This window comes from Schistocerca piceifrons, chromosome 1 (assembly GCF_021461385.2).
Source record: "Schistocerca piceifrons isolate TAMUIC-IGC-003096 chromosome 1, iqSchPice1.1, whole genome shotgun sequence".
NCBI lineage: Eukaryota > Metazoa > Arthropoda > Insecta > Orthoptera > Acrididae > Schistocerca > Schistocerca piceifrons.
In genome coordinates this window covers 718,616,355-718,641,822 of record NC_060138.1, presented here as the reverse complement: position 1 = coordinate 718,641,822, position 25,468 = coordinate 718,616,355, and the positions used below count along the sequence as shown (strand labels likewise).

General features: G+C 44.6%; 1 protein-coding gene across 1 annotated transcript in view; it reads left to right on the top strand.

The window, feature by feature from the left end:
• Positions 1 to 25,468, top strand: part of LOC124771652 (LON peptidase N-terminal domain and RING finger protein 3) — a 192,355-nt gene that overhangs the window by 162,538 nt on the left and 4,349 nt on the right. The window contains exons 3-10 of the mRNA XM_047249327.1: positions 9,686 to 9,804; positions 15,314 to 15,498; positions 18,168 to 18,315; positions 19,670 to 19,772; positions 20,313 to 20,512; positions 21,511 to 21,794; positions 22,013 to 22,197; positions 23,183 to 23,379. Of these exons, the coding sequence (XP_047105283.1) occupies positions 9,686 to 9,804; positions 15,314 to 15,498; positions 18,168 to 18,315; positions 19,670 to 19,772; positions 20,313 to 20,512; positions 21,511 to 21,794; positions 22,013 to 22,197; positions 23,183 to 23,379 (1,421 nt within the window). The remainder of the gene's footprint in view (positions 1 to 9,685; positions 9,805 to 15,313; positions 15,499 to 18,167; positions 18,316 to 19,669; positions 19,773 to 20,312; positions 20,513 to 21,510; positions 21,795 to 22,012; positions 22,198 to 23,182; positions 23,380 to 25,468) is intronic.

Sequence of the window (25,468 nt, the reverse complement as noted above, 5' to 3'; positions counted from 1 at the left end):
GGCCGAAACAAATGGTAATCGGAAGCATCTTTAACATACGTTTCCAATAGCAAACGATGGCTTTCTGAAGCAAATTTCCTGAGATGAAAGCAGAAGAGTAACAACTCCCTCAAATTCTCTTTGGTAGGTGTAAAACCCGAGACGTTAAAGAAGCTAAATAGATCTGTACTTCTGACTCCATTCCTCTAACCATTAATACGAATATGCGCCTATCTGCCTGCTTAAATCACGCTTGTGCGGTGACTATCGACTACCAAGATGAAATGCGAATCCCAGCATTGGAAGCAGATTGCCCAGCAAGAGGAGGAGATACGGAGGCGTACACTTCATAGTTTCAGACTTATCTACGTCTGTACTGTGCAAGCTACATTATGGTGTGTGGTGGAGGATGTTTTTGGCACCACTAGCACTTCCGTCCTTGTAGTTCTATTCGCATTTGGCGCGTGGGTGGGAACGACTGTCAGTAAAGCTCCGTTCTAAATTTCTCGTCGGCATCATTTCGCGAGACATATGTAAGACAGAATGACGCGTTGCCCGTCTGTGTTTCTAAATACACGCTCAGAATTTCCAAAGTGAACTTCTACATGCTGGCACACACTTTCCCCGTGACATGCTTCTTTCATGTCGTAATTATCCACAACAATACATACACAGCAGCCAACTCCATAATTACCTATCAAAGTAATGCACGCACCAACCACGTGATGCCGCCATGTTGGCCATAATGGTACGTATTCGTTAATGCTCGTCGCGCATCTTCTGGTAGCGCAGTTGTAGGAGAAGTGAGTCAGCGTCGAGAATTTACGGCAGCACATCTGTACTCGCGAGAACCATTTCTGAATTCTGTTCTGTGTTAGTCTGAAGAGCGTTAGGAAGTGCTCCTTAAAAGAACGTACAGTGTTTCTTGTCTTAAAAAATTATTTATTTATCGTATGGCTTTTTAAGCACTGTGTTAAATATAATACAAACATTAACACATGTAATTTGCAGACATAAGATCAATTGCGTCCTTCGTTGCCGTCAGGAATTCATCGAACATTCTATGATGTACCATGTTGGGACATTCTATAACAATGTGACGAACGGTTTGCCTGCCTCCGCCACAGTCGCATTTTGGAGATGGAGACTTAACCAATGTGTGAAGAGAGTCTGCACTTGTGCCATGATTGGTGCGTTCTCTGTTAATCGTTGTCAATGTTCTGTGCGACAGGAAGAAGGCAGGGGGTCTCTTTCTTGCGCAGGGCAAGTTATGGCAATGGGGAGGGCAAGTCCCTGTCCAGTCTCGTTCCAATAAGTCGGGTTAAGTTGAATTGAGACGTGTGCAGTTCGATGGCTCTTTCCACGGATAGATTTCTCGATCGAATCCGGTTTCTTTGTAGGGTGACCGCGGCTTGATGGATAGGGAGCTGCGGGTTGCGTCGTTTGCCTTAAACTCACGGAGAAGAACTGCTTTCCGTCGAAGCCAATGGGAGGGAATGTGGTCAATGTGGGCAGCCATTGGATGGGGGTTGATGTTAGTGTATCACGGATAATTCTCATTATGTTGTTGAGCTGTGCGTCCTGTGTGAGTGTGTGTTTGTGTGTGTGTGCGTGCGTGCGTGCGTGCGTGCGAGCGCGCGCGCGCGCGCGCGCGCGCATTCTTGAACCACTCATATTTACATGTTACAAAAACCATCAAAGTTGGTTTATTGTTGAACAAAAAAACATATAGTTACAAAGGAGTTCGCTAATAACGTCCATTACGAGTTGTGCAAGAGATAAATATGGAATTTTCCACACTGTCACCATTTGTTCCAGGGCACTGTGCCAGAATTGCCGGTCAATTACGGTAGCTGTTAGCGGTGCACTGCAAGCTTTTATGCTTGGAATGGTGAAAGAACAGCTCTGTTGCCGGCTTTCAACTACGAAGCGTCAAAGACTGCTGCTGGCGGTACCGAAGCTACGTACCTGAAAACAATAGTCATCTACAGGGATGCGGCAACACTGAGGTGCTGCCGCAAAGACGTGTACGTAATTCCGGTTCCCGGTTAGTTGTGGAAGACGCGTGGAGTTTTCGCGTGCAGCACACGTCGACTATCACGGATCATATTTCACCGTGCGGACTGCAGACTTGATTGCATGAATACGTGCCCACATTGCACTATGTCACCACAACACAGAGAAGAATCCCGCGGCGTTGCAGAGTGTAGGGACTGTTGCGTGAACTGAAGACGGTTCTCAATAGGAAGCGCGTGGGTGTCACCAGACCGTGCGTGCAAGTCGGCGGCTCTCGTAACGAGTCTCAGCCGCTCCAGGAATAGTCCAGCGGGCCGCATCGCAGCGCGCGACGCCGCGGCCGGAAATAAATTCTGTCCGCTGCAGAGGGCGGCGCCGCCAAAGTAAAGGAGTCGGAATGTGCGGCTTCCAATAAACAAGGCTTCCAGACTCAAAGTTCACTAACGTCTCGCAGACTACCCTATCCCTCATAAACGGAGGAAAGGGAGGTGGAGAGATAAGTTAGGCTTCATTCTCCCAACGATGACTAGCTTATTAGGTACGGAGCACAAGTTCGGATCAGGGAAGGAGAGGAAAGGAAATCGGCCATGATCTTCTCAAGGGAACAATTCTAGCATTTGCCTTAAGGCTTTAAAGCTAGTTAGGGAACCACAGAGAACGTAAATCTGGGTGGCAGGACGGGGATTCGAATCGCTCTTCTCCTGAATAGATTGTCGAGTGACTTCGCACTGCGCCACACTACTCGGTATATTGATCGTAGTGGAGAATGTCCATGGAAATGCGTTTTACTGGACGCCAACATCAGCGTTGGGAAACAAAGCGCGTAGCTGACGACGGGGAACGAAATCGGAAAGCCGCGCGGGATTAGCCGAGCGGTCTCAGGCGCTGCAGTCATGGATTGTGCAGCTGGTCCCGGTGGAGGTTCGAGTCCTCCCTCGGGCATGGGTGTGTGTGTTTGTCCTTAGGATAATTTAGGTTAAGTAGTGTGTAAGCTTAGAGACTGATGACCTTAGCAGTTAAGTCCCGTAAGATTTCACACACATTACAGAAATCGGAAATAAACAGTGCCGTTTGATCAAGTAATACATCACAGATTGACTCTCTCTGCCTAACGCGCGCGCACACACACACACACACACACACACACACACACACACACACACACACACACACACACACACAAGCTCGCGCACCACTTGCCGATTAAAAAACTGGTGTTGCACTATTAGCTGTAGTGCTGAAGACAGTCTTATAGAACAAAATGGGCTGTTAAGGTAGTTTTGTTGAAACAATTTTTGCGAAAGCAGCCAAGTATACAGCTTCTCACCTAATATTTTCGTACTGTTTGACACTAAAATTAAATGAGAGACACTTTGATTCTGTAACACCTCTAAAACATGTATGGGTGAGGAGAGAGTTATAAGACATTGTATTTTTCTGAAGACAGAGTAATCAAAATACGTGTAATCAGCTAACAGTTGTCGAAGTTTCGTTCAAGGACTGACATGAGAAAACTGGTTCCTGCTTGGGTTCCTTGTACTAGTGTGTGGACAGGGGAGAGAAGATTAGAGCGTATAGGCCTACTCCTAAATTCCGAAACTATTGGGCGTCTCGCTTCAAATTAGACCCGGAGCACTTTGTTCACGTCCTGATGTAGGTAATTAGTTACTATCGCAACAGAAGGAAAAGGGACAAGAATAGCTATAAATTAGGTCAACGGCGCATAATTCAGAGGTCCGCAGCAGCTGGGGCGGTCGCTGCAGGGGGAAGGGAGCGAGGTGGACGGGCGACCAACAAGAAAAACGAACGACAAAGCCGAACGGTGTGGGCGGCGCGTTGTGGGCGGCCATTGTAGGTCCGCGCTCGCGCTGGCGCGGGTCCCGCGTCGCGTGGGCGGCGTGGCACGAAGCGGCGCGGCTGATCTCTGCACGGCAGGTCGATGACTCGGCCGCCGCCTGTCACCGCTGACGCAGCACACGCTCGCGCGACACTGCTTGGTAAACAGTCCCACACACCCACTGGCCGCGCGCGCGTTTCACAACGGCTCACTGCACGCTACCGCGGGAATGGAACGAGTCGGGCCTGTGTGCGTGTGCGTGTGCGTGCGCGCGCGTGTGCGTGCGCGTGCGTGAGCGCTTTCATGTTTAGAATACCCTATAGTAAGGTTACTATAGCCTCTTCACAAGGAAGTGAACGACTTCTGAGACAGTGCGGGGAGCGGAGGAAGCAAACCCCACTGCCGAGGTGTTAGGGCCGGTGCGGGGGGAACCAAGCCGCTCTCACGTCACGAAGTCACGCCATTTATGCACGAAGCGCTGTTTCGTTCCGCTGCGCCATCAGCTAGCCGGATTGGCAAGCGAAGGGGCCCTCTTTCGATTCCCCGGCCGGATCGGTGATTTTCTGCGTTCGGGGACTGGGTGTTGTGCTGTCCTTGCGTTCGTATAATCGGAAACGACATTCCACTGTTAAGATGGGTGTATAGGCACGGTGTTGACGGCGCCGCCCTACCAGCTATCATCTGCTACATACTGCGCGCCCGCGAAAGTAAAAGTGGAGACAGGGGCGCTACGAAAACTTACAGGAAGCGTGAGATGGAAATCGATAGTTTCGTGCTGTGTAATGGAACTTGTAGCAAATTATTCCAAATCACTTCTCTGTTCGTTGATTACTCGCAGTCGAGGGCCCACAAGAATAAATGATTGCAACGTCTGATGCCTGGGATCCTAATGTACACAACCATATATGTGTTTCCAAAAAGTCTATCCCACCCCTGGCGCCCTCTCCTCGTACGGGAAGCAGTGCAGTACATAGTGCTGCTTTTACACACACGAAGAAAACGACCATTTTAAAGTAATTCGGGCCGAAGGCAACATAGTTTCAAAGCACTGTGGAACTGAAAAATTTAAACAGAAATTAGCATCTTTCTGTTGGAAGTTACTGCCGATTTCCCGGGATTATCTTAGCAAAAAAGGCAAAGTATTCTCAGAGTGCTGAAACGTCACTGTCCGTCTCATCGCGTGAGAGTGAAGCAGCTCTTCATTTTTGCTCTCCCGCTCGCAAGTTTCAATGATATTATTAATTACTTTTCTAGCTCCACTCCGTGAAGTAGCGCCCTTTGCCCTTCTACGAAGAGTGGAAAAAGCCAGTGAATGGCCAAGAAGCGCTTCGTTACTCATCAGGAGGTGTATCAGCTTGCGAGACAATACAACACGGTGCAACAATCTCTTTGGAGTGGTTAGATACGTGAGGTTCTGTATTAGGTAGCTGAGGCTGACAGTGGCTGGACACAAAACAAGAACGGGGTTGTCGGCTGACTTCTACCGACCTCTACCGATATAAAACTAGGGAGCACGCGTTTGTTTCTTAGTAACAAGGCCAGTTAGCGATTGCTAAAGCACTCTGACACGAATGTAATTAAAACCGGTGAGACTGGAATACAAACTCATCTTAAAAACATAATTATTTTATCCTATTCTCACTTAGTTTCACGTAGCCAGTCATAGTTAATACTCCGAATGTAAAATGGACAGCTTTACAACTTCTAAAATGTTCTCTTAAAATCGTAATTGGTCTATCGAATAGAGGCAAAAAACTCGGGAAGTTGGAAGTGTAAACTTTCGTAGCCGGAAAAAATACCACACTAACTTATTCCCGACTACCCCGTGGTCGGAAGGTTATCTTTACAAGAAAAAGGGGGGGTACTGTGCTGCGACAAAAATTTTTGATCACCTGCCCAATGATATAAAATGTGTGACAGACAGCGAAGTAAAATTTGGAAACACACTGAAAAGGTTTCTCCTTGATAATGCCGTCTGTTCCGCAGAAGAATTTCTTTTACTGTAATAATTATGTAAAACGTGGTGGGTAGCACTTACTAACTCACAACATCAGCATATCTTTTTTTCTTTTTGAAAAAAAAAACTTTGAAATGTTCAGGATGTAACCATAAGTACAAATTAATTTACGACTTGATTGTAAAATGACTCGTTCCACGTCATTACGATCTATCATGTCAAATGATCCACGAAACATGAAACTAACTACAGTAACTACACGACAGAAGAAAACACAATGCATAGGGACTACTACCAGTTGTTTTAAGAATATTGACATCAGTTGACGTGACGTTAGTTAAGAAAACTGACCACCGCAGAGCAACTAATCCACGTTGGATTCATTTGGCCCCAACAGCCACTGTCTCGGACGAACAAGGAAGAGAAACCAGAGATTGTTTGACAGAAACTTCACGCGAAACACCAGGGTTGGCAGAGTTTCGAAGCAACGCCCCTTTTCAAAAATAGAAGCGGAAGCAACAACGCAGAGGATACGAGACGTTAGGAGTCGCCGCCAGCACCAGACAAAGACCGCGTGCGTCAGTGCTGTTACGTAATAAGCGGGGCGCGAGTCGGCAGCGGCGCTGCCGGTGAGCGATGCGACTGTACTCCTCCGGGCGTGGTGCCGGGGGAGGAAGTGGGGGCGGCTGCGACGGCTGGCCTCAGCTTCCCTCGGGGAACAATCGCGCAGCTGCGTTCTACTTATCTCCTTACCGCCAAGTCGAATGTGACATTACCAATCTATTACAGGGAGAAAATTAACTGCTGCTAGACATAGCACGGCATACATGTTTTCATGAGCAATTTGCCTACGCTGAAGAACAGAGACCGGTACAAAGGAGCGCCCCCCACTCTGTTGGCCACATGATACTATAGTGTAACGGCAGTAGATGTCGTACATCGCATTTGACAGCCACGTTTTTCCTTTCAAGTTGACAAAGACTGTTGGATATTGAGTTCCATAAATCCCGTGTCACACCGATTAACACTTACTCTTAAGTTTACTTTATGGCTAGCGCGCCACCTTCCATGCAGACGCCGTTCACCGCTACTTTGTTTTCCTCTAGACAGCCTTACAGGTTTAAGGCAGCAGTTCCTGTGCTGTTTTCCTTGTAATATTATTTGAGTGCTACCTGCGCTGGTCAGGTAGGACTCCTGTCGGCAGTTGACGTGACAAGTTGAAGTCTCGGTCGCTCTGTAAGCGCGCTTGATTCGAACTTAACCTCGCAGTGCCTTTTAATTATCCGCAAGTGTCGTGCTTATATGCTGTGAAAATTCCCAGTTATTACAACAAAAGCCTGCATGCCGCATCTCTGCCAAGAGTTTAGAGTGCCTTTTTTTAAGCCGACACTATATGAAGCAACTCAGTTACAGATGTATCAAGTCTTGTAAAACATGCTAATAACGAAGAACATTATGTCGTATTAGAACAGAGTCATGTGCTGCAATCATTGTTAGGATACTTAGAACGTCAAATCATAATGTAATACATTCCAAATTGGAAAAAGTAATACTCTTCAAATTGAACAAATAATTTTATTCGAACACTAACCTCAGTTCTCCACATAGTGTAGAGAGAACTCCTCTTCCATCGTTCTTCCTCTTTAACCACGTTCTTGACGACGCTTTAGTCCTTCTTCCCTGGTCTCTTTCCTCCCACTGTCCATTGCTAGCCATCAAAAGAGCAATTAACGTTCATTTCTTCTGAATGTCGGGAATCAACAGACCTTTTGCAATCAAAGAACTCAAAGCAGACCTTATGCCGTGTGACAGCTTCGGTAGGCAAGCCGGGCATCCCCGCTGGCGAACAGTCATGAATGCTAGCCGTGTAGCAAACCTACGGAGAAGCATCCTCCTGCTGACACGGATTTTGTCCAAAAAAAAAAAAAAAAAAATTTCCTGGTCTGCGACTGATCAGTCACTATGCAGAATAGGTTAAGAACTACATGTAGTGAACCTCTTCAGACGTATGTCGACAAGCACTGTGGCGAACTCCAACTCAGCAGACGCAATATAGTACGAAGAAGAACAGGGAGGGATGGGTACCGCCTGGTCGGCGAGAGGGGAGGCAACCCGCGCAACGCCAGTGGCATGCGAGTCGGCAGTTAGCGCCGCCACTTGTCCGTCACCACGTCACATTGGAGGGAACACACACGTTTCGTTTCACTAATGCTACAACATGACTTCATCTCTTTCACCAGCACCAGTCTGAAACAGTGAAAAACACAAAAAATTGGACGTCGTCTGTTCTTGCCGGTTCCGCGCAGAAATTATCGAATAGCGCCTTGACCCCAGTTTCTTACTGACAGAAAGGTAACATAGCTGAAGAAAATGTGAGTCATCACCTTAAAAGAACGCACTGGTCGCTGCATATTGGGTTACAACAGGTATGTGGACGAGCGTTATCCTGTTGAAAAACACCCCCTGGAATGCTGTGGCAGCACAGCACCAGACTGACGTACAAATTTGCAGTCAGGGTGATGGGATAGCCACGACGAGAGTGCTCCTGCTGTCATACGAAATTGCAGCCCAGACATTAACGCCAACTGTAGGACCAGTATGTCTAGCACATAGACAGGGTGGCTGCAGCCCCTCACCTGTCCTTCTGCCCAACACACGGCCATCACTGGCAGTGAGGCAGAACCATCTTCCATCAGTAAACACAACAGCCCATCATCCTACCATCCAATGAGCTCTCGCCTGAACCATTGGATTCACTTGAATGCACGATACGGGGCGTCTGTCTCGGAGCTATCCTTGAAGTAAGAGATTTGTAACACTGCGTTGTGTGATTGTGGTGCCAACTGCTGCTCAGATTGCTGCTGCAGATGTCTGACAATTCCTTCTTCATGTTGTGATTTTTTTTCTTCAGTGTATTTATGAGCTGTGGGGCACTGCCTGCACAAAAAAAACCTACTGACCCTTAACATAGACAAATGTAATGTATTGCGAATACATAGAAAGAAGGATTCTTTATTGTATGATTATATGATAGCGGAACAAACACTGGTAGCAGTTACTTCTGTAAAATATCTGGGAGTATGCGTACGGAACGATTTGAAGTGGAATGATCATATAAAATTAATTGTTGGTAAGGCGGGTGCTAGGTTGAGATTCATTGAGAGAGTCCTTAGAAAATGTAGTCCGTCAACAAAGGAGGTGGCTTACAAAACTCCCGTTCGACCTATACTTGAGTATTGCTCATCAGTGTGGGATCCGTATTAGGTCGGGTTGACAGAGGAGATAGAGAAGATCCAAAGAAGAGCGGCGCGTTTCGTCACAAGGTTATTTGGTAAGCGTGATAGCGTTACGGAGATGTTTAGCAAACTCAAGTGGCAGACTCTTCAAGAGAGGCGCTCTGCATCGCGGTGTAGCTTGCTGTCCAGGTTTCGAGAGGGGGGTGCGTTTCTGGATGAAGTATCGAATATATTGCTTCCCCATACTTATACCTCCCGAGGAGATCACGAATGTAAAATTAGAGAGATTCCGGCAGTCGTTCTTCTTGCTGTCCAGGTTTCGAGAGGGGGGTGCGTTTCTGGATGAAGTATCGAATATATTGCTTCCCCATACTTATACCTCCCGAGGAGATCACGAACGTAAAATTAGAGAGATTCCGGCTGTCGTTCTTCCCGCGAACCATACGCGAGTGGAACAGGAAAGGGAGGTAATGACAGTGCCACGTAAAGTGCCCTCCGCCACACACCGTTGGGTGGCTTGCGGAGTATAAATGTAGATGTAGATGTAGACTTGTAAGACCGATTGTGTGTGTGTGTGTGTGTGTGAGAGACGCTAGCTGTAAGCTGTCACGTTGTAGTGCTGGCGCAGTGTAACGCAATGTGGTGTGACGTGTGTTGCAGCGCCGCACAACCACCTGGTGCTGAGCAACAGGTCGCACGCGCTGCTGCGGCTGCACCGGCTGCCCGAGGCGCTGGCCGATGCGGACGCCGTCGTCAGGCTGCGGCCGTCCTGGCCCAAGGTAGGCGCAACTGCCCAACTGCTGACGTCACCCCCTTCCACCGTCCAACCTCCACGAGTACCAACCTTTCCTTCAGCCCACTCCGCCTCGAATGAAGAAGCGAAGTGCATGACGCACTGAACGTGTATTCCGGAGGACTCCGTTTCATATTCCACTCTGGCGCTTTCCGTGGCCTCCATAAATCACGTTCGGAAAATTTATATTTACTTTGTTTGCATTGCACAGGACCGCTGTAACGTTTCTACAACACCAGGAAACTTGACGCAATGTTTTGATTAATAAATACATATGGTGGATAATAATTAAATACAGTAAATAGTAGCAGTGATCGTTAGAGATAGATTGCCTCGTTTTTGCGGGTAATCTGGCACTTTTCTCTAGTGACATCACAACAGCCCAGAAACGGATTTCACTCTTAACGGGGCTTCACACGCTCTCTGTTTATTGCGCAATACCAAGGGTTGCCCACTGATTAAAGTAGAGATAAGGGAAGTGAAAATAAGGGGTAAATGCAAAAAATAAGGGGCCTGAAGTTGACTATTAGTACAGAATAACAAATGGTAAATAATCTTATTGAATCATTATTCTCTATAAAAAACGATATCACTACGTTAACAACACAAGTTACATACATTCCTGTAAATACAAAGACAAGAAGAGAAAAAAAAGACACCAGAAGAAAGGTTCAATATAAAAGTTTTCTGGGTTTGGTACCGCGTCTTCTGTGTCCCAGAAGAAGGCCGCTGCAATCGTGGCCGGAACGTTGGTTTTTCTATACCAGCAGTAGTTTTTATATTATGACGCGGTACCAAACCCATAAAACTTTTATGTCGACTGACTCTGGCCGCGGAAGCCTACGCAGTTATAAAAGGTTCAATACTTGACAGGAAGCACAACAATTTAAAACCTTATCTTTTAATTATTGATGCATTTCTGGTATTTGGCAATAGATCGTGCCTCTTTCTATAGAAGTGTGTCACTTTTTACAAATAAGAGGAATTCCTCACAACTACATTCAAAATTTAAACTAATCTAAAGTTCTGCTTTTATTAGGTCTACACTATTTTATTATTCATTAACGAAAATTAAATACACGAATCGCCAATACTTGCTTAACTATTTTCACGTTGCAATTCTTGTTACAATAGCTGAGTGATACACAAATGCCACTTCTCCTGTAGTTGCGCTGCATAATTCTTTTTGTAATAGGCCACTGAAGAAGCCGAATAGCTTGTTTGCCTGCTTGACCTTCCTTTCCTTCTCTATGTGACATACCAAGAGAGAAAAATAACTGATCAGTCACTGCTGCTTTTCCTGGACTACGAAATGAATAACACAAAATAAATAACGACTATGAGTCCATAATTCATACTCCATAGCCAACGTTTTCGGATGTTGAAGACAGTCCGCCTTGCCAAAATGTGCAATACTAAAATCTTTTTTGCAGAAAAAACTTTATTTTCTGGGTGAATTTTCTTCTGCACTGTACTCACCATCATCATTCATCTTTAACTCTTTACAAAATATTTCAATGCCTAACCGGTACATGTTTTCCTCTCAGAACACAACTACAGTGACTGAGCGATAGTGCTACGGTCGCAGGTTCGAATCCTGCCTCGGGCATGGATGTGTGTGATGCCCTTAGGTTAGTTAGGTTTAAGTAGTTCTAAGTTCTAGGGGAGTGATGACCTTAGAAGTTAAGTCCCATAGTGCTCAGAGCCATTTGAACTGAGCGATAGTGAAAGAGCAACACCTCCTCACACATTGAAATGTATTGGGCCGATGCAACACCGAACGAAAGTCATACTAGCGAGCCTAAATCTACCGATAGGACGGCAGAGGAAAACAAAGGAAAGGAAGTGATGAAGAGCATCAAAGCAATCAGCATCTAATTTAAACGAATGAGTGGCGGGAATTCCCAAAATACGGGATACAGCTTGGAAAATACGGGACCCGCGATTTTAGTCTAAATAAAGTGTAAATACAGGATTTACCGGAATATACGAGGTAGTTGGTCACCCTAGCAATACCGAGTATTGCGCAGTGATGTCGAGCGTATGAGGATAATATTGACAGTTTGTGCAGATTGAAAGATTAAGAAAGTGGGCTGAAAGGTTTACGGCGGGGAGGAGGGGGGTGGGGGACAAAGATATGGAAACTCAAAATACAACACGTTACCAAGCCTAATACAGTGTAGGAAAGAATGGATAACTACAGATGTTGTATGATTTTCAAAGGAATCTTATACCATTCTCCCTGTAAAATAGTGGCGAGTTCGGTTAACGATGATGGAGGTGGATAGGACAACACACGGGCTCAATTATGTATTGAGATCCGGTGAGTGTGGCGGCCAGGTTAGATGCAACAATTCGTCCTCGTGTTCACAAAACCAGTCCTGGACGATGTGGGCCGCGTGAACAGAGGCTCCGTCGTCTTGAAACACAGCACCGCCATTGGGGAAAAAACATTGTACCGTGGCGTGGACCAGATCATCCAAAATGGTCACATAGTCCTTGACAGAAGTGCGGCAATTCAGAGTAACAGAGGATATGGCTGCCCAGATCAGCACCGAACCGCGCCATATTTCACTTGTGCGACGTAAACTCGGCCAGCAGTGTGAAATATGACTCATCCGATCAAATGACTTTCTTCCATTGCTCCATAGTCCATGTTTTACCGCTTCGGCGCCACGTTTTCCTGTTACGGGCTGTTGCGTCAGTGATTAGTGGTTTTGGAATTCCAGTTTGTTGTATAATTCCCAGCATGTGGAGTTCCCGTTGTGTTGGCAATGAGAGGTTTGGCGAGTGCGACGTTCAGTTCCGCAGCGACTTTTGCAGCTGTCGTCCTCTTACTTTTTGTCACAATCCACTTCAGTGACCATCCGTCATGATCACTCGACGCACAGTTTTATTCACGTTGCGACTTAGCGGACGACATTTTACCGCTTTCCCTGTGTGCGGTATAAATCTTCTACATGCTGCCTCTTGAAACACCATACACTTTGTATACCTTGATTATGGCAGCACCCACGCTATGAATGACAAGATTATGCCCATGTTCTGATTCACTCAGCTTCGACATAATGCAGAAAGGTGTCGGCATTTATGTTCAAGCGTGCAGTTCTCACGGTGTTTCCGTAGGTTTGTCTACCACCTCCCCCAACCGTATTTGAAATGCAGTTCTTGGTTGATCAGGAAATTCCAGAGGCTCAAAGGAAACGGAAGATAATGGTGTCACAACTGTAAACAGAAATGTTTATTTTACTTGCAGAATTTCTCAAAGCTGGCGAATAAGATAGGGTCAGCCGTCCAGTGGGCATACATGTTTATATTTCTGGTTTCAAATGTCACAGTACAATTATAACATGATGTACGTTATCAGTGAGCATAAGTGTCATTTGCAATTGTTACCGTAGAGAAGTGCAAGGAAAACTGAACGTGTACACGATGTATTATACAGTTCGCTTGTTTAATTTGTAATTAATTGTTGTTGTGATCTACGAATCTATGCTGCCATCAAAGAGCGCCTGATGCATTGAAATGTTCTAGGGAAGGTTCTCAGATCTGTTTTCTCCCGTTCTGCATAATATCCGCTTGTGTTTGGCAAGGCGACCAATTCACGGGGAGAACACGGCAAGTGTCATCCCAGAAACTTCACTCAGTGAAAGAGTTGAACTATTTACTCGCTAAAAAGCACATAAAGAGGCTTGAAAATTTTGACGGTCGTTTTCTCAGAAACAGTCGAGTCTCTACGGATAAGCCGAAACACGGATTCGCTTATTAGGACTCCTCCTCCCCTGAGCGAAGTTTCTGGGAAATAAAGTTGTGGGACCAGGCGTGTTCTCCTCGTCGGTCGCAGTACATATTGACATTGTCGAGTGTCGATATGGTCAGTATCAAGACATATATAAGTGTCGCGTCCCGGACATAAAAATTGCGCGATAGAGTTTCGTCGTTTTTGGCTTTGCACTTCCGCGCATTATATTGAGATACAGTACTGGCCATTAAAATTGCTACACCAAGAAGAAATGCAGGCGATAAACACGTATTCATTCGACAAATATATTATACTAGAACTGACATGTGATTATATTTTCACTTAATTTGGGTACATAGAACCTGAGAAATCACGGCCTTGATACGCCCGGGCATTGAGTCATTGTGTATGGCGTGTACAGGTACAGCTGCGCATGCAGCTTCAACAGGATAGCACAGTTCATCAAGAGTAGTGACTGGCGTATTGTGACGAGCCAGTTGCTCGGCCACCATAGACCAGACGTTTTCAATTGGTGAGAGATCTGGAGAATGTGCTGGCCAGGGCAGAAGTAGAACATTTTCTGTATCCAGAAAGGCCCGTAAAGGACCTGGAACATGCGGTCGTGCATTATCCTGCTGAAATGTAGGGGTTCGCAGGGATCGAATGAAGGGTAGAGCCACGGGTCGTAACATATCTGAAATGTAACATCCACTGTTCAAAGTGCCGTCAATGCCAACAAGTGGTGACCGAGACGTGTAACCAGTGGCACCCCATACCATCACACCGGGTGATACGCCAGTGTGGCGATGACGAATACACGCTTCCAATCTGCGTTCACCATGATGTCGCCAAGCACGGATGCGACCGTCATGATGCTGTAAACATAACCTGGATTCATCCGAAAAAATGACGTTTTGCCATTCGTGCACCCAGGTTCGTCGTTGAGTACACCATCGCAGGCGCTCCTGTCTGTGATGCAGCTTCAAGGGTAACTGCAGCCATGGTCCCCTAGCTGATAGTCCCTGCTGTTGCAAACGTCGTCGAACTGTTCGTACAGATGGTTGTTGTCTTGCAAACGTCCCCATCTGTTGACTCAGGGATCGAGACGTGGCTGCACGATCCGTTACAGCCATGCTGATAAGATGCCTGTCATCTCGACTGCTAGTGGTACGAGGCCGTTGGGATCCAGCACGGCGTTCTGTATTACCCTGCTGAACCCACCGATTCCATATTCTGCTAACAGTCATTGGATCTCGACCAACGCGAACAGCAATGTCGCGATACGATAAACCGCAATCGCGATAGGCTACAATCCGACCTTTATCAAAATCGGAAACGTGATGGTACGCATTTCTCCTCCTTACACGAGGCATCAGAACAACGTTTCACCAGGCAACGCCGGTCAACTGCTGTTTGTGTATGAGAAATCAGTAGGAAACTTTCCTCTGAAAAGCTAATCATTTGCATATCACAGAATCTTCTTCCTGTCGGTTAAATTTCGCGTCTGTAGCACGTCATCTTCGTGGTGCAGCAATTTTAATGGCCAGTAGTGTAGTATTATTGGTTCAATAATGCTGAGTGAGGGCTACATTTACAATAAATTGTAGTGAAAGTAGATTTGCAGAATTCGTTCTAAAGGGAAGAATGTATTACGTGCAGCAAACAACCACAAAATACATGGAAAGAAAGTATGTGTAGACTATAGCTTGGAGGGGTCTCACCGTGCTGACGATGACGCCTCTGGGTTTCGCAGGGCCACTACCGGCGGGGCGCGGCGCTGTCGGCGCTGGGCCGGCACGAGGAGGCGCTGCTGTCGCTGTGCGCATGCGCGGCGCTGGAGGGCAGCGCGGCCGGCGTGCGGCGGGAGGCGACGCGGTCGCTCGGCTACGTTCTGTTGCTGTCCGCTGCGCACGCGCACTTGCCGCACTTTCCGCTGGGGTACGTCTCACCCACAGTTTATTTTTTGTCTGTCTTCTCAGTAAGCGCTAATATAGCCATCGGCATACTTATATAAGAATCAGCTTAACGAGGGTTATTCGGAAAGTAAGGTCCAGTTTCTCACAAAACATAAACAATCACATATTTTTTTCATTTTAAAATCCTTTCATGTTTTCCTATTTTCTACACAGTTTCCATATTTGTTCAAACAATTATGTCCAAACAATCTACAAGCATTTGTATTTCTAAATCATAGACATCTGCCGCCTATGAGGATAACCAGTCTGTGGCTGCTTCGTCCATTTCGTCATCTGTTGCGAAGCGCTTGCCACAACTCCATTAGGTAGCGGAAGAAGTGAAAAATCGCTCGACGTCAAGTCTGAACTGTACGGGTCCGCATCTCGTGTTCTCGCGGTTGCGCTCACGCTGCCTCAGCACGGGGCCCCGGGTTCCTTTCCCGCCGGGGTCAATGATTTTCACCTGCTTCGAGAAGACTGGGTATTTTCGTTGTCCTCATCATTTCATCATCATTCGTGCAAGTGGAAGATTGGACTGAGAAACGATTGGGAATCTGTACGGACGCTGATATCCGCGCAGTTGAGCGCCCCACAATCTAACCATCATCATCATCAACATCATGGTCCGCCCCCGGTAGCTGAGTGGTCAGCGCGTCAGACTGTCAATCCTAAGGGCCCGGGTTCGATTCCCGGCTGGCTCGGAGATTTTCTCCGCTCAGGGACTGGGTGTTGTGTTGTCATCATGATCATTTCATCCCCATCGACGCGCAATTCGCCGAAGTGGCGTCAAATCGAAAGACTTGCACCAGGCGAGCGGTCTACCCGACGGGGGGCCCTCGTCACACGACGTTATCACCATCAAGGACTGTACGGTGGCCATGTCACTTATTCTGAATTGCACGTCGAGGTTGAATCAGGATAGCTCAGTAGGCGGCTGCATTTATTGTTATCCCATGCCTCATAAACTCGATTAATAAGACCCCAAGTCTATCCCAAAACACGACTGCTATAACTTGCGTGTTGAGATTGGCTGCTTGGCCTTGAAATTTACTAGTGATGTCGCGTGATACCATTCCATTGACTGGCTTTTAGACCGTGGGATCATGTGAGAAACCTACGTCTCGCCCCTATGACAATGTCTTCTAAAAATTGATCGCTTTCCTTATGACATCGGTCCAGAAAATCAAGAGTACAAGCCATTCTTTCCATCTTATTTTCCTCAGTAAGCAGCGTGGGAACCCAATGCAGATAGTTCGCTGAACAGCAACTTTTCAGAAACAATTTTGGGCAGAGTTGTTCTATCCACATTCGGAAATTGCGATGCTAATGCTGAAATTGTGAATCGCTGGTCTTTGTGAATCTTCTCGTCCACGGCTTGAGCCAAAACATCTGAAATCACCGATGGTCAGCCTGATCTAGGTGTATCGTGAACATTTTCCCATCCGTACTTGAAAGTTCTCGCCGACATACGCGCTTTGCTATCACTCATAGCACTGGGACCATGAACATCAATTACCTGTCGATGAATTTCCGCTGCTACAACGTTCCTTTCCGTCAAAAACCGAATCCCTCACAGGATGATTTCGTTACAGGATCATTTAGTAATCGCCAAAGCGCTACGCAGATGATAGATAAACTCCAGTGGAAGACTGCAGGAGAGACGCTCAGTAGCTCGGTTCGGGCTTTTGTTGAAATTTCGAGATCATACCTTCACCGAGAAGTCAAGCAGTATATTGCTCCCTCCTACATATATCTCGCGAAGAGACCATGAGGATAAAATCAGAGAGTTTAGAGCCCACACAGAGGCATACCGACAATCTTTCTTTCCACGAACAATACGAGACTGGAATACGAGGGAGAACCGATAGAGGTACTCAAGGTACCCACGGCCACACACCATCAGGTGGCATGCAAAGTATGGATGTAGATGTAGATATTTCAGTGGCCGAGTTGGTCAGTTGCTTTAAACATTTTGAATTGACACTGTAAACAGCGCACCGCAACAATACCAATGCAAATGGTATCGTTTGATGAGCAAGTCATGCCAGAAGTCAAGTGCGCATGTGCTTTTCAGTGTTTGCACGACTGTTGATTAGCTACAGCGATTCGGACCTTACTTTCCGAATAACCTCGTAAATTACAAACTGATCTGCCATTCAATTGAAAACGTATATAACAGGTGGTAGAGTCTCAATTCCTTTTAAGTAAAGCAGCACAGTTTCAGTAGTCAGCAGAATGCATCACATTATGAAGAGACATTGTATTACTAGTAGTAATTTATAGTATCATAATTGTTCGGACAGCCAAAGATTATGTGGCTGGATAGTCATGCTCAGTGTCGTATAATGGGGATGCCACCAAGCCAATGCAATGTAGGTGTTTACACACACACACACACACACACACACACACAGTACCCGTTTTTCTAGTTGCCAATGAAAAACATTTGATTACCACAGGAGGTTGTAAGGGTGTGAAAGAAGGAACTGTTTCCACATTTCCCACACCAGCCACCGCAGGCAATTTTCTGAGATGCATACAATAGTCTCCATTTCTACGTGGAATAACTGCCGGGTGCTGACGAATATTCTATTTGTGTTGCTGCTGGAGGCAGGAGCACAGTGTATGCTATACAGAGGCCTCTCACCACAGGGGGTTCCCGGTCCGACAGCTGAAGATGGAGGGCAGCCTGCAGGCACGGTGCCAGGCGCAGCCGCGGCGCACGGCGCAGACCCACCAGCACCCGGCCTCCTCGGACTGCGAGGACTCCTCCTCTGGGGAGGAAGATGACTCTTGCCAGGTATGCTACTACTGACGCTGTTAAGCACTAGCACTGACCCTGAAAGCAAACAGCTTGCTAAAGTCTGTGTCATAAAAGTGTCTCTTCTTCTCCCCCCCCCCTCCCCCCACACATACACACACACACACACACACACACACACACACACTCCATCCTGCCCACCACCCCCCCATCTGCCTATCTGGCCAGTCAGATTGACGTTTTCCAAGGATTCCCTTAATTACTTAAGGCAAATACAGGGATGTTTTCTTTGAAAAGGAGATGACCAATTTCCTTCCCCATTTCAGCCATCGTCGATGGGACATTAAGTGCTAATTTTTCTCCATTCCTTCCCTTCTTCGTACTTCTGAAGTTGTCCGCAGTTAAATATTGTACCATCTGTCTGACTGACAAAGCACACTATTAATCAGATTCACATATTGAAAATCAACAAAACTGCATACATACATTTTATGTACAAGTGTACAACTATTTGTAATTTATCTCTATAAACTGTCTCACAACCAGGACATCTGCAACTTTAAACCACCATGTATCCTCTCCTTCCTTTTCTAAAATTTTGTTTCAATTCATCAGTGTTTGTTGAACCACGTGAGCTAAAGTTCAAGCACCGAGTTACTACATAATTCACAGACAGCTAATAATAAAATTTAAAGAAAGCATTTTTCACCATAGATCTTTCAATTTTCCAAAAAGATTTCAGACTTGGTCTGTAGCATGAATGACTAAAATTTCCCAACAGAACTGTTGAAGAAGTTTCCATGTTTCACTGACATCATAAGTTCTGCCACTCTCATGGGGAGTACTGTGCTAAAAGATGGCATACTATATTGAATTTCTTAGCAGTTCGATTGGATTTTCATGTGTGGTGGCATATTGAGAAGGGAACAATAAATCTTCAATGTCTATCATGTAGGTAACGTTACACGACTTCGTCAGTTGGAGACATAATTTCTTTTAATGGACTGGCGAGCATTCTGATGTTCTTCACAATCGACGTGCTTTCTCCCAGTATTGAAATTTCAAACTGTTGTACAGCAGATATCTTTATTTTTTAATTGTATAGTTTTTTCTTATTTCAAATTCAAATCACAAATTTATTTTCACTCATTTCCCATACAGAGAACTGCCATATTCAACCAGTATGACTCCTAGTAATTGTTAAAACTGTCATTGCCATACTTAATGAGATCATGCACTACTTTTCAGATGTGTGTCATGTAATGCATTATTTTTGAACCTTTCAACTAAGAAGAACTACTTATTCAGTATAAAGTCCTTACTGTATTTAAAATAACAATAGATACTGTCCTATTACTACTCTTCTAAAAGTTAAAATTGTTTTTGTTTGCAGCCTGCACAACAGTTCTCTTCTGGCACTATGGTGTTCTTGCAAGAAAACAGCATTGTAAATAAATTAACTCATAAGGTCTTCAATCAAATCGAGAAACTGAAACGTAAGTTTAGAACATTTTTCTTCTCTAGTAGGATATTTTGCATTAAAGAAGGAATGTTGCACACAATGAAGTTTATTAAATATTTGGATGCCTTACATGTGAACTATCAAATTCAAGTAATTAACTTACTGTTTATACTTAAAGCAAGTGCATCATTTATGGAGTACTAGCATAAATAATGGTAAATGTAAGGCAAAGGCAAATTAAAAACTGTATAAAGAAAGATCAGTTGCTTTATTTGTAGATTGTATTCAAAACATTTTTGTTACTCCCTGTCTCATCTGCATCATTTAGAAGTTTCTTCAATGCTTCCTATAAACTTTTCTCAAGCCAAGATCTTATATCTAATACAAGATATGGTCGAAGGTCTTGTCTTCAGTAATCAGCTGTGCAGTCGGTAGTATGTAGATTGTCATAACATTGTAAGCTGTCTGATGATATAACATGAATGGGAGTAATGTCTGGTACATTTTTACTACAACAAATGTAATCTACTGTGTGACAACAGTGATGAATCATGGATTTTTAATGTGTTTTCAGGTTCTGAAGTGCATGGCAGTGCAGACCTCAGTGTGGACCAGCAGTTAGTGGAACCAGCCGAATTTGAATGTGTGCTCTGCTGCCGGATTCTGTGGCAACCTGTTACCACACCATGTGGCCACACATACTGTTGGATGTGTCTGGACAGGTGTCTGGACTATAGCTGTGCATGCCCACTCTGTATGACATCGCTCGCTGATGTGAGTACCTCGTACTGAGGGTGTAATGGGATTAGTGCAATGCTCGGAAAAGTCTTAATAATTGTAGTTTCGGGACACCATAAAACTAATAACAGTCATATCACATTATTATGACTTACTTACCTTTGATACTCACTGTATGTGGCTCTTGAAATACACGACTGTGTCGGTGCATATTGTGCCGTAGGGAGGAAGTGCATGTCAGTCATTGCTATTGTAAGTAAAAGGTGGAGTTGGTACCACTGCAAACAGTCAATGCGGTACACAAATTGCAAATCGTAGTTCACCATTTACATGAGATGGGAAAGGGAGCAGTTACAAAGGTGTAAGCCTACTGGGAGGAAATGGGATAGTTGATGTGCCAAACTGTTGCAGCTAACCATCAATACTGTAGCGCTGGATTCTGGAACTTTACTTCACTGAACACCAGCAAGTGTATCATTGTTGGTTAGCTGCTAAAGAAGAGTTTAAGCAAAAAATGCTTAATTCTGAACTACAGTCTCACAGTTGAGCCTGCTCTGTGACTTTTTAAGGTTCTTTTCCATGTGAGTGATAGTCTAGGCAACAAGAAAGATAATAATGTCAACTGAGAAAGCAATAAGTTGAGCAACCTAACATTTATGACTAAATCTAAAAGGATAGTTAAATATTAAATAAAAACTTTTAACTTAAGTATGAAAACATTGTAGTAAACGCAAAGGAAACCATAGAAGAGTAAACTTAAGAATAATAAATTTAGTTTTCTGATACTCGGTGGATTCCTTAAAATGATGGCATTAGAAAATGGGTGGTTTCTGTGTAAGTTAACTATTTTAGTATACAGTTTATCACATTTCTTTAACTGCGTACAAACTACTGTTAGCTGACCAGGCGCTATTGATAGAGTAAGGATAGTATGAAAAATATATAGATAAACTAAGCAACTTATTCACTGTCTTATTGTAAGGTGTCAGAAAAGAACTAATTGTCAACAATAACTATTGTTTCCATATTTACAGTATTTGGCAACAAGTCCACGCAGTATCACGGAATTTGTCGAGTGTGCTCTACGTCTTCTGCTGCCTGCTGAGTATGCAGCACGGCAGGCTCTTCATCGCCAGGAGTTGGTTGGAGGAGGACCCCATGTGCCTGTTTTTGTGTGCACTACAGCATTTCCGTGTGTGCCGTGCCCTCTGTATGTGTACGAACCGCGATATCGTGTGATGGTGCGACGTTGTGTCGATTCAGGATCGCGGCAGTTTGGTATTGCAGCTTGTCTTCACAAAGATGCAGGCAGAGATAGGTAAGCTGATAGCCTTTTCTGTGTTTTTATGAGTGTGTACATCAGGATTTCATAGCATGAACACATTGATCTCTGTTAACAATGTTTCAGTTCATATATTTTTTACTTGATTCAGTATGTTATAAGAAAATATTTATTTATTTGTTTCCCTTGTGTAATGAAAATTTTCAGTAAATTTTGAGCTTCACTAAGCTCACAATTATCTGTATCTTTTTTAGGTATGCAGAATATGGTACAATGTTAGAAATTAGAGACTGGATTCTCCTTAAGGATGGATGCTCCATCTTGACAACTGTCGGTATGCGTCGCTTTCGTGTGTTGGCCCGAGGAGAGCGTGATGGTTATGATACTGCACAAGTAGAGTTTCTACGAGACCAGCCTGTGATGCCAGAACATCTTGGCAGTAAGTTTTTATTTTATTTAGTTATTTATATTTCTTGTTGAGTTTGTAATGATATCCGACAGCAACTTTTTCATTTTGGCTACTACACAATAGTGTCCTCTAGGCAGACATTGGATATCAGCATACACAAAAATTTTGGAAGTTGCATGTCTTTTGACCGCAGCATTTTAGAGATTTTGCTACACGGGGATCTTTTATAAAGCATAATGAAGGAAAATCAGATAGAAGGAAATCTGTGAATGCAGCATAAAGTGTTAATACAGCTATTATGCCGACAGAAAACCAAAGAAAACACAAAACATAGAGAAGGCAATCTGGCTCACAAAAATAAAAGCCAACAGATAACATCTGAAAATGAAATAATTATGATAAAGCCACTGTTTGCTAAGAGAGTGTGCAGCAATCACAGCCAAACTTGATCTGGAAAAAATGTGAAAGAAATTCCGAATAGATACAGAATGGAAAGGAAGCTGATTCACTGAAGTAAGTGCACTCGGAGAGAAGAGAGATGATGGAAAAAAGCTGCAGTAGAAACTGAAAGCACAAACAGAAAATATGAAAAAAGAAAAAAAAAGTGTAAGATAATAAAGTTACCAAGAAAAGTTTTACACCTAATGAAAACAAAAGGAGCAGAATAATCAATAGTCAGTGTGCATAGATCTTAAATGGGGAAGTAATGCAAATCAGACACATTCCATTGATAAGTGATGAATCTCATTGTCTCAAATTATGTTCAACAATGCACACAATTGCACAACATGAAAGTTCAAGAATTGCAAGATGACATGCATCTTGCCACTGAGGTTGTAAACTAATAGATTTTATTATTTTACCATAGTATAAAGCATTCCCACATCATACCAAAAGTTTCCAGTTCTTCTTTTCACATAAGTTGATTAGAATTTACAGCAAAAACATGAATGTTTGACACTTACATTATTCGTATATGTTAATCAAGCTACAAAAAAGTTAAATTATTTGACAGGGTTGCAAGAACTGCATGAGCGAGTGCATCAGAAAGGACAACAGTGGTTTGCAGCAATGCCACCCCAGGTGCAGGCAGAAATTATACGCACATTTGGCCACATGCCTGTTGTTGAGGAGGACTGGCCCACTCTAGCTGATGGACCTGCCTGGCCATGGTGGCTGCTAGCAATACTGCCATTAGGACAGCATCTGCAGGTTAGAAGAGGCACTTTTCATGTAAACAAAACAATCAGCTTTTTTATTTTAACATTATTATTATTATTATTATTATTATTTTGTAACAATATCTCATAAACTGCAGTAGCGACATATGATGTCTGTAAAAAGAATTAAATTCATTTAATATGGTGACTGGTGAAGTGGGTATGGGAATAGGTGTTGAGGGTCTGGAGGAAAGAGCAAGACTGTCTGTGCGGAGTCCGTCATGAAAATGTCATCAATGAATTTGAACCAGACAACGGGTTCTAGGTGTTGACTGGATAGTAAGGATTCTCCCAGATGATCCATGAATACAGTAAGCTGGCATAGGGTGCTACCATGTGAGTACTCATGGAAATACCACAGGTATGTTTATAGATTTGGTCTTCAAAAGAGAGATAATTCTGGGTGACGATGTGGTTGGCTGGGAGGATCAGGAAGAGTGAGCTGGATTTGGTATCAGGAGGACATTGGACATTCCACAGCCACAAGGCAGGGGGATGTGGGTGTACAAGGCTGTGGCAAACAGTGTGTAACAAGGAGTCCATTGGTAATGGGACAAGAGCTGTGGAAAGGCAGTGAAGGAATTGTGGGACGGGAGGTTACGACAGTAGCTTGGATGTGTTGGCCAATAAAGGCTAAGGTTTGTTCTGTGGGAGCATTGTACCTAGTCACGATGGACAACCAGTAAGGAGACCTGTGAAGTCAGGGCTTTGGAGTTTGGAGATTAGGTGAAAGGTAGGAGCGCAGGGGATTGCTGGAAGGAGGAGGCTGGTAGTCAGGTGTTAGGTTTTGAGATGGACCTAAGGCCTTGAGTAGCTGCTGAAGGTCTTGTAGGACTTCTGGCATGGGATCATGGTCACAAGGTTTGTATGTAAATGTGTAAGGATGTTTCTGGAGACCCTCACCCACATCACTTTGATTCGTGATCACTCTGACAGAGCTTTTGTCAGTGGGAAGGATGATGAGTCCTACATTGGTTTTTAGGTTATGAATAGCTATTCCATAGGAGTTATGTTGGACTCACTGGGAAGAGATTTAGGAAAGGAAGGTGAGGCTAGGTCAGAAGTGAGAAATTCGTGAAAGACTGCCTTGGAAGGGGAGGAGGATGGTGGTTTGGAGGAAGTTGGCACTGTTTTAAACAAGGTTCTTGGTGGGTTTTTGATTGGCTGTTATCGGTGAGGTGTGTGGTGAAGAAATGTGTCCACTGCAGAGAGTGAGTAAGGGAAAGAAGATTCTTTACAAGTCCAGCATGGCTGAATGACAATTTCGGGCTAAAAGTGATGACTTTAGAAAGCACTGAGACCTCTGCAGAGGTCAGAGTTTTGGCAGAAAGGTTGACAATAGTGTTACAGGATGGTTGTTCAGAAGCAGTATGTTTCATGTGGGGTGGAGGAAGTGTTGGGTGATGTGAAAGGCAGAGTAATTTAGCAAGGCTTGGTGGGGAACGTGTGAGGGGTTGACTGGGGGGGGGGGGGGGGGGGGGGAGGTTTGATCATAGAAGTAGGTTACTACTTGGCTAAAGGCAGTTCCATGTGGGGATAATGCAGAAGTATAGCTGGGGCTGCTTACTTGTTTGGTGCTGGGAATGCTGTTCCAGCTATTGAGAATAAGTGTATTTACTGAAGTGATGGTATTGAGGTAGTTGTGTTCACAAAGTAAAAGGTTTCTGGAAAAGGAGTAGAGGCTGTCAAGTATGGTTTGAGCTTGGTTTATGTGATTATGAAGGAGCAGATTAATGAGTGTGAGGGACTGATGGAACTGGAGAAGGTGAAGGTTCTTGCAGTAGGATGTGTGACAGACACAGGATGTGTAATTTGAGTTTTACTAAGGCAAAAGACAGTTCTTAGAGTTGCTGAAGGTAGAATGTGCAGGGATTCATAATTGGATGCTTGGCAGACAAAATGAGTGACTGAAAACACAGTTTATGTAAAAGTTTCAAACATAAGGGGTGTGCAGAGCACTCAGACCTCATATTGATAGTGTGTGCAATTGGTGGTACAGGCAATGAATATTGCACTGATATACGTTTGTTGGATAAATCTAAAAGTGCTATAGGTCTACCACCTGAGCAAGTAATCATTGT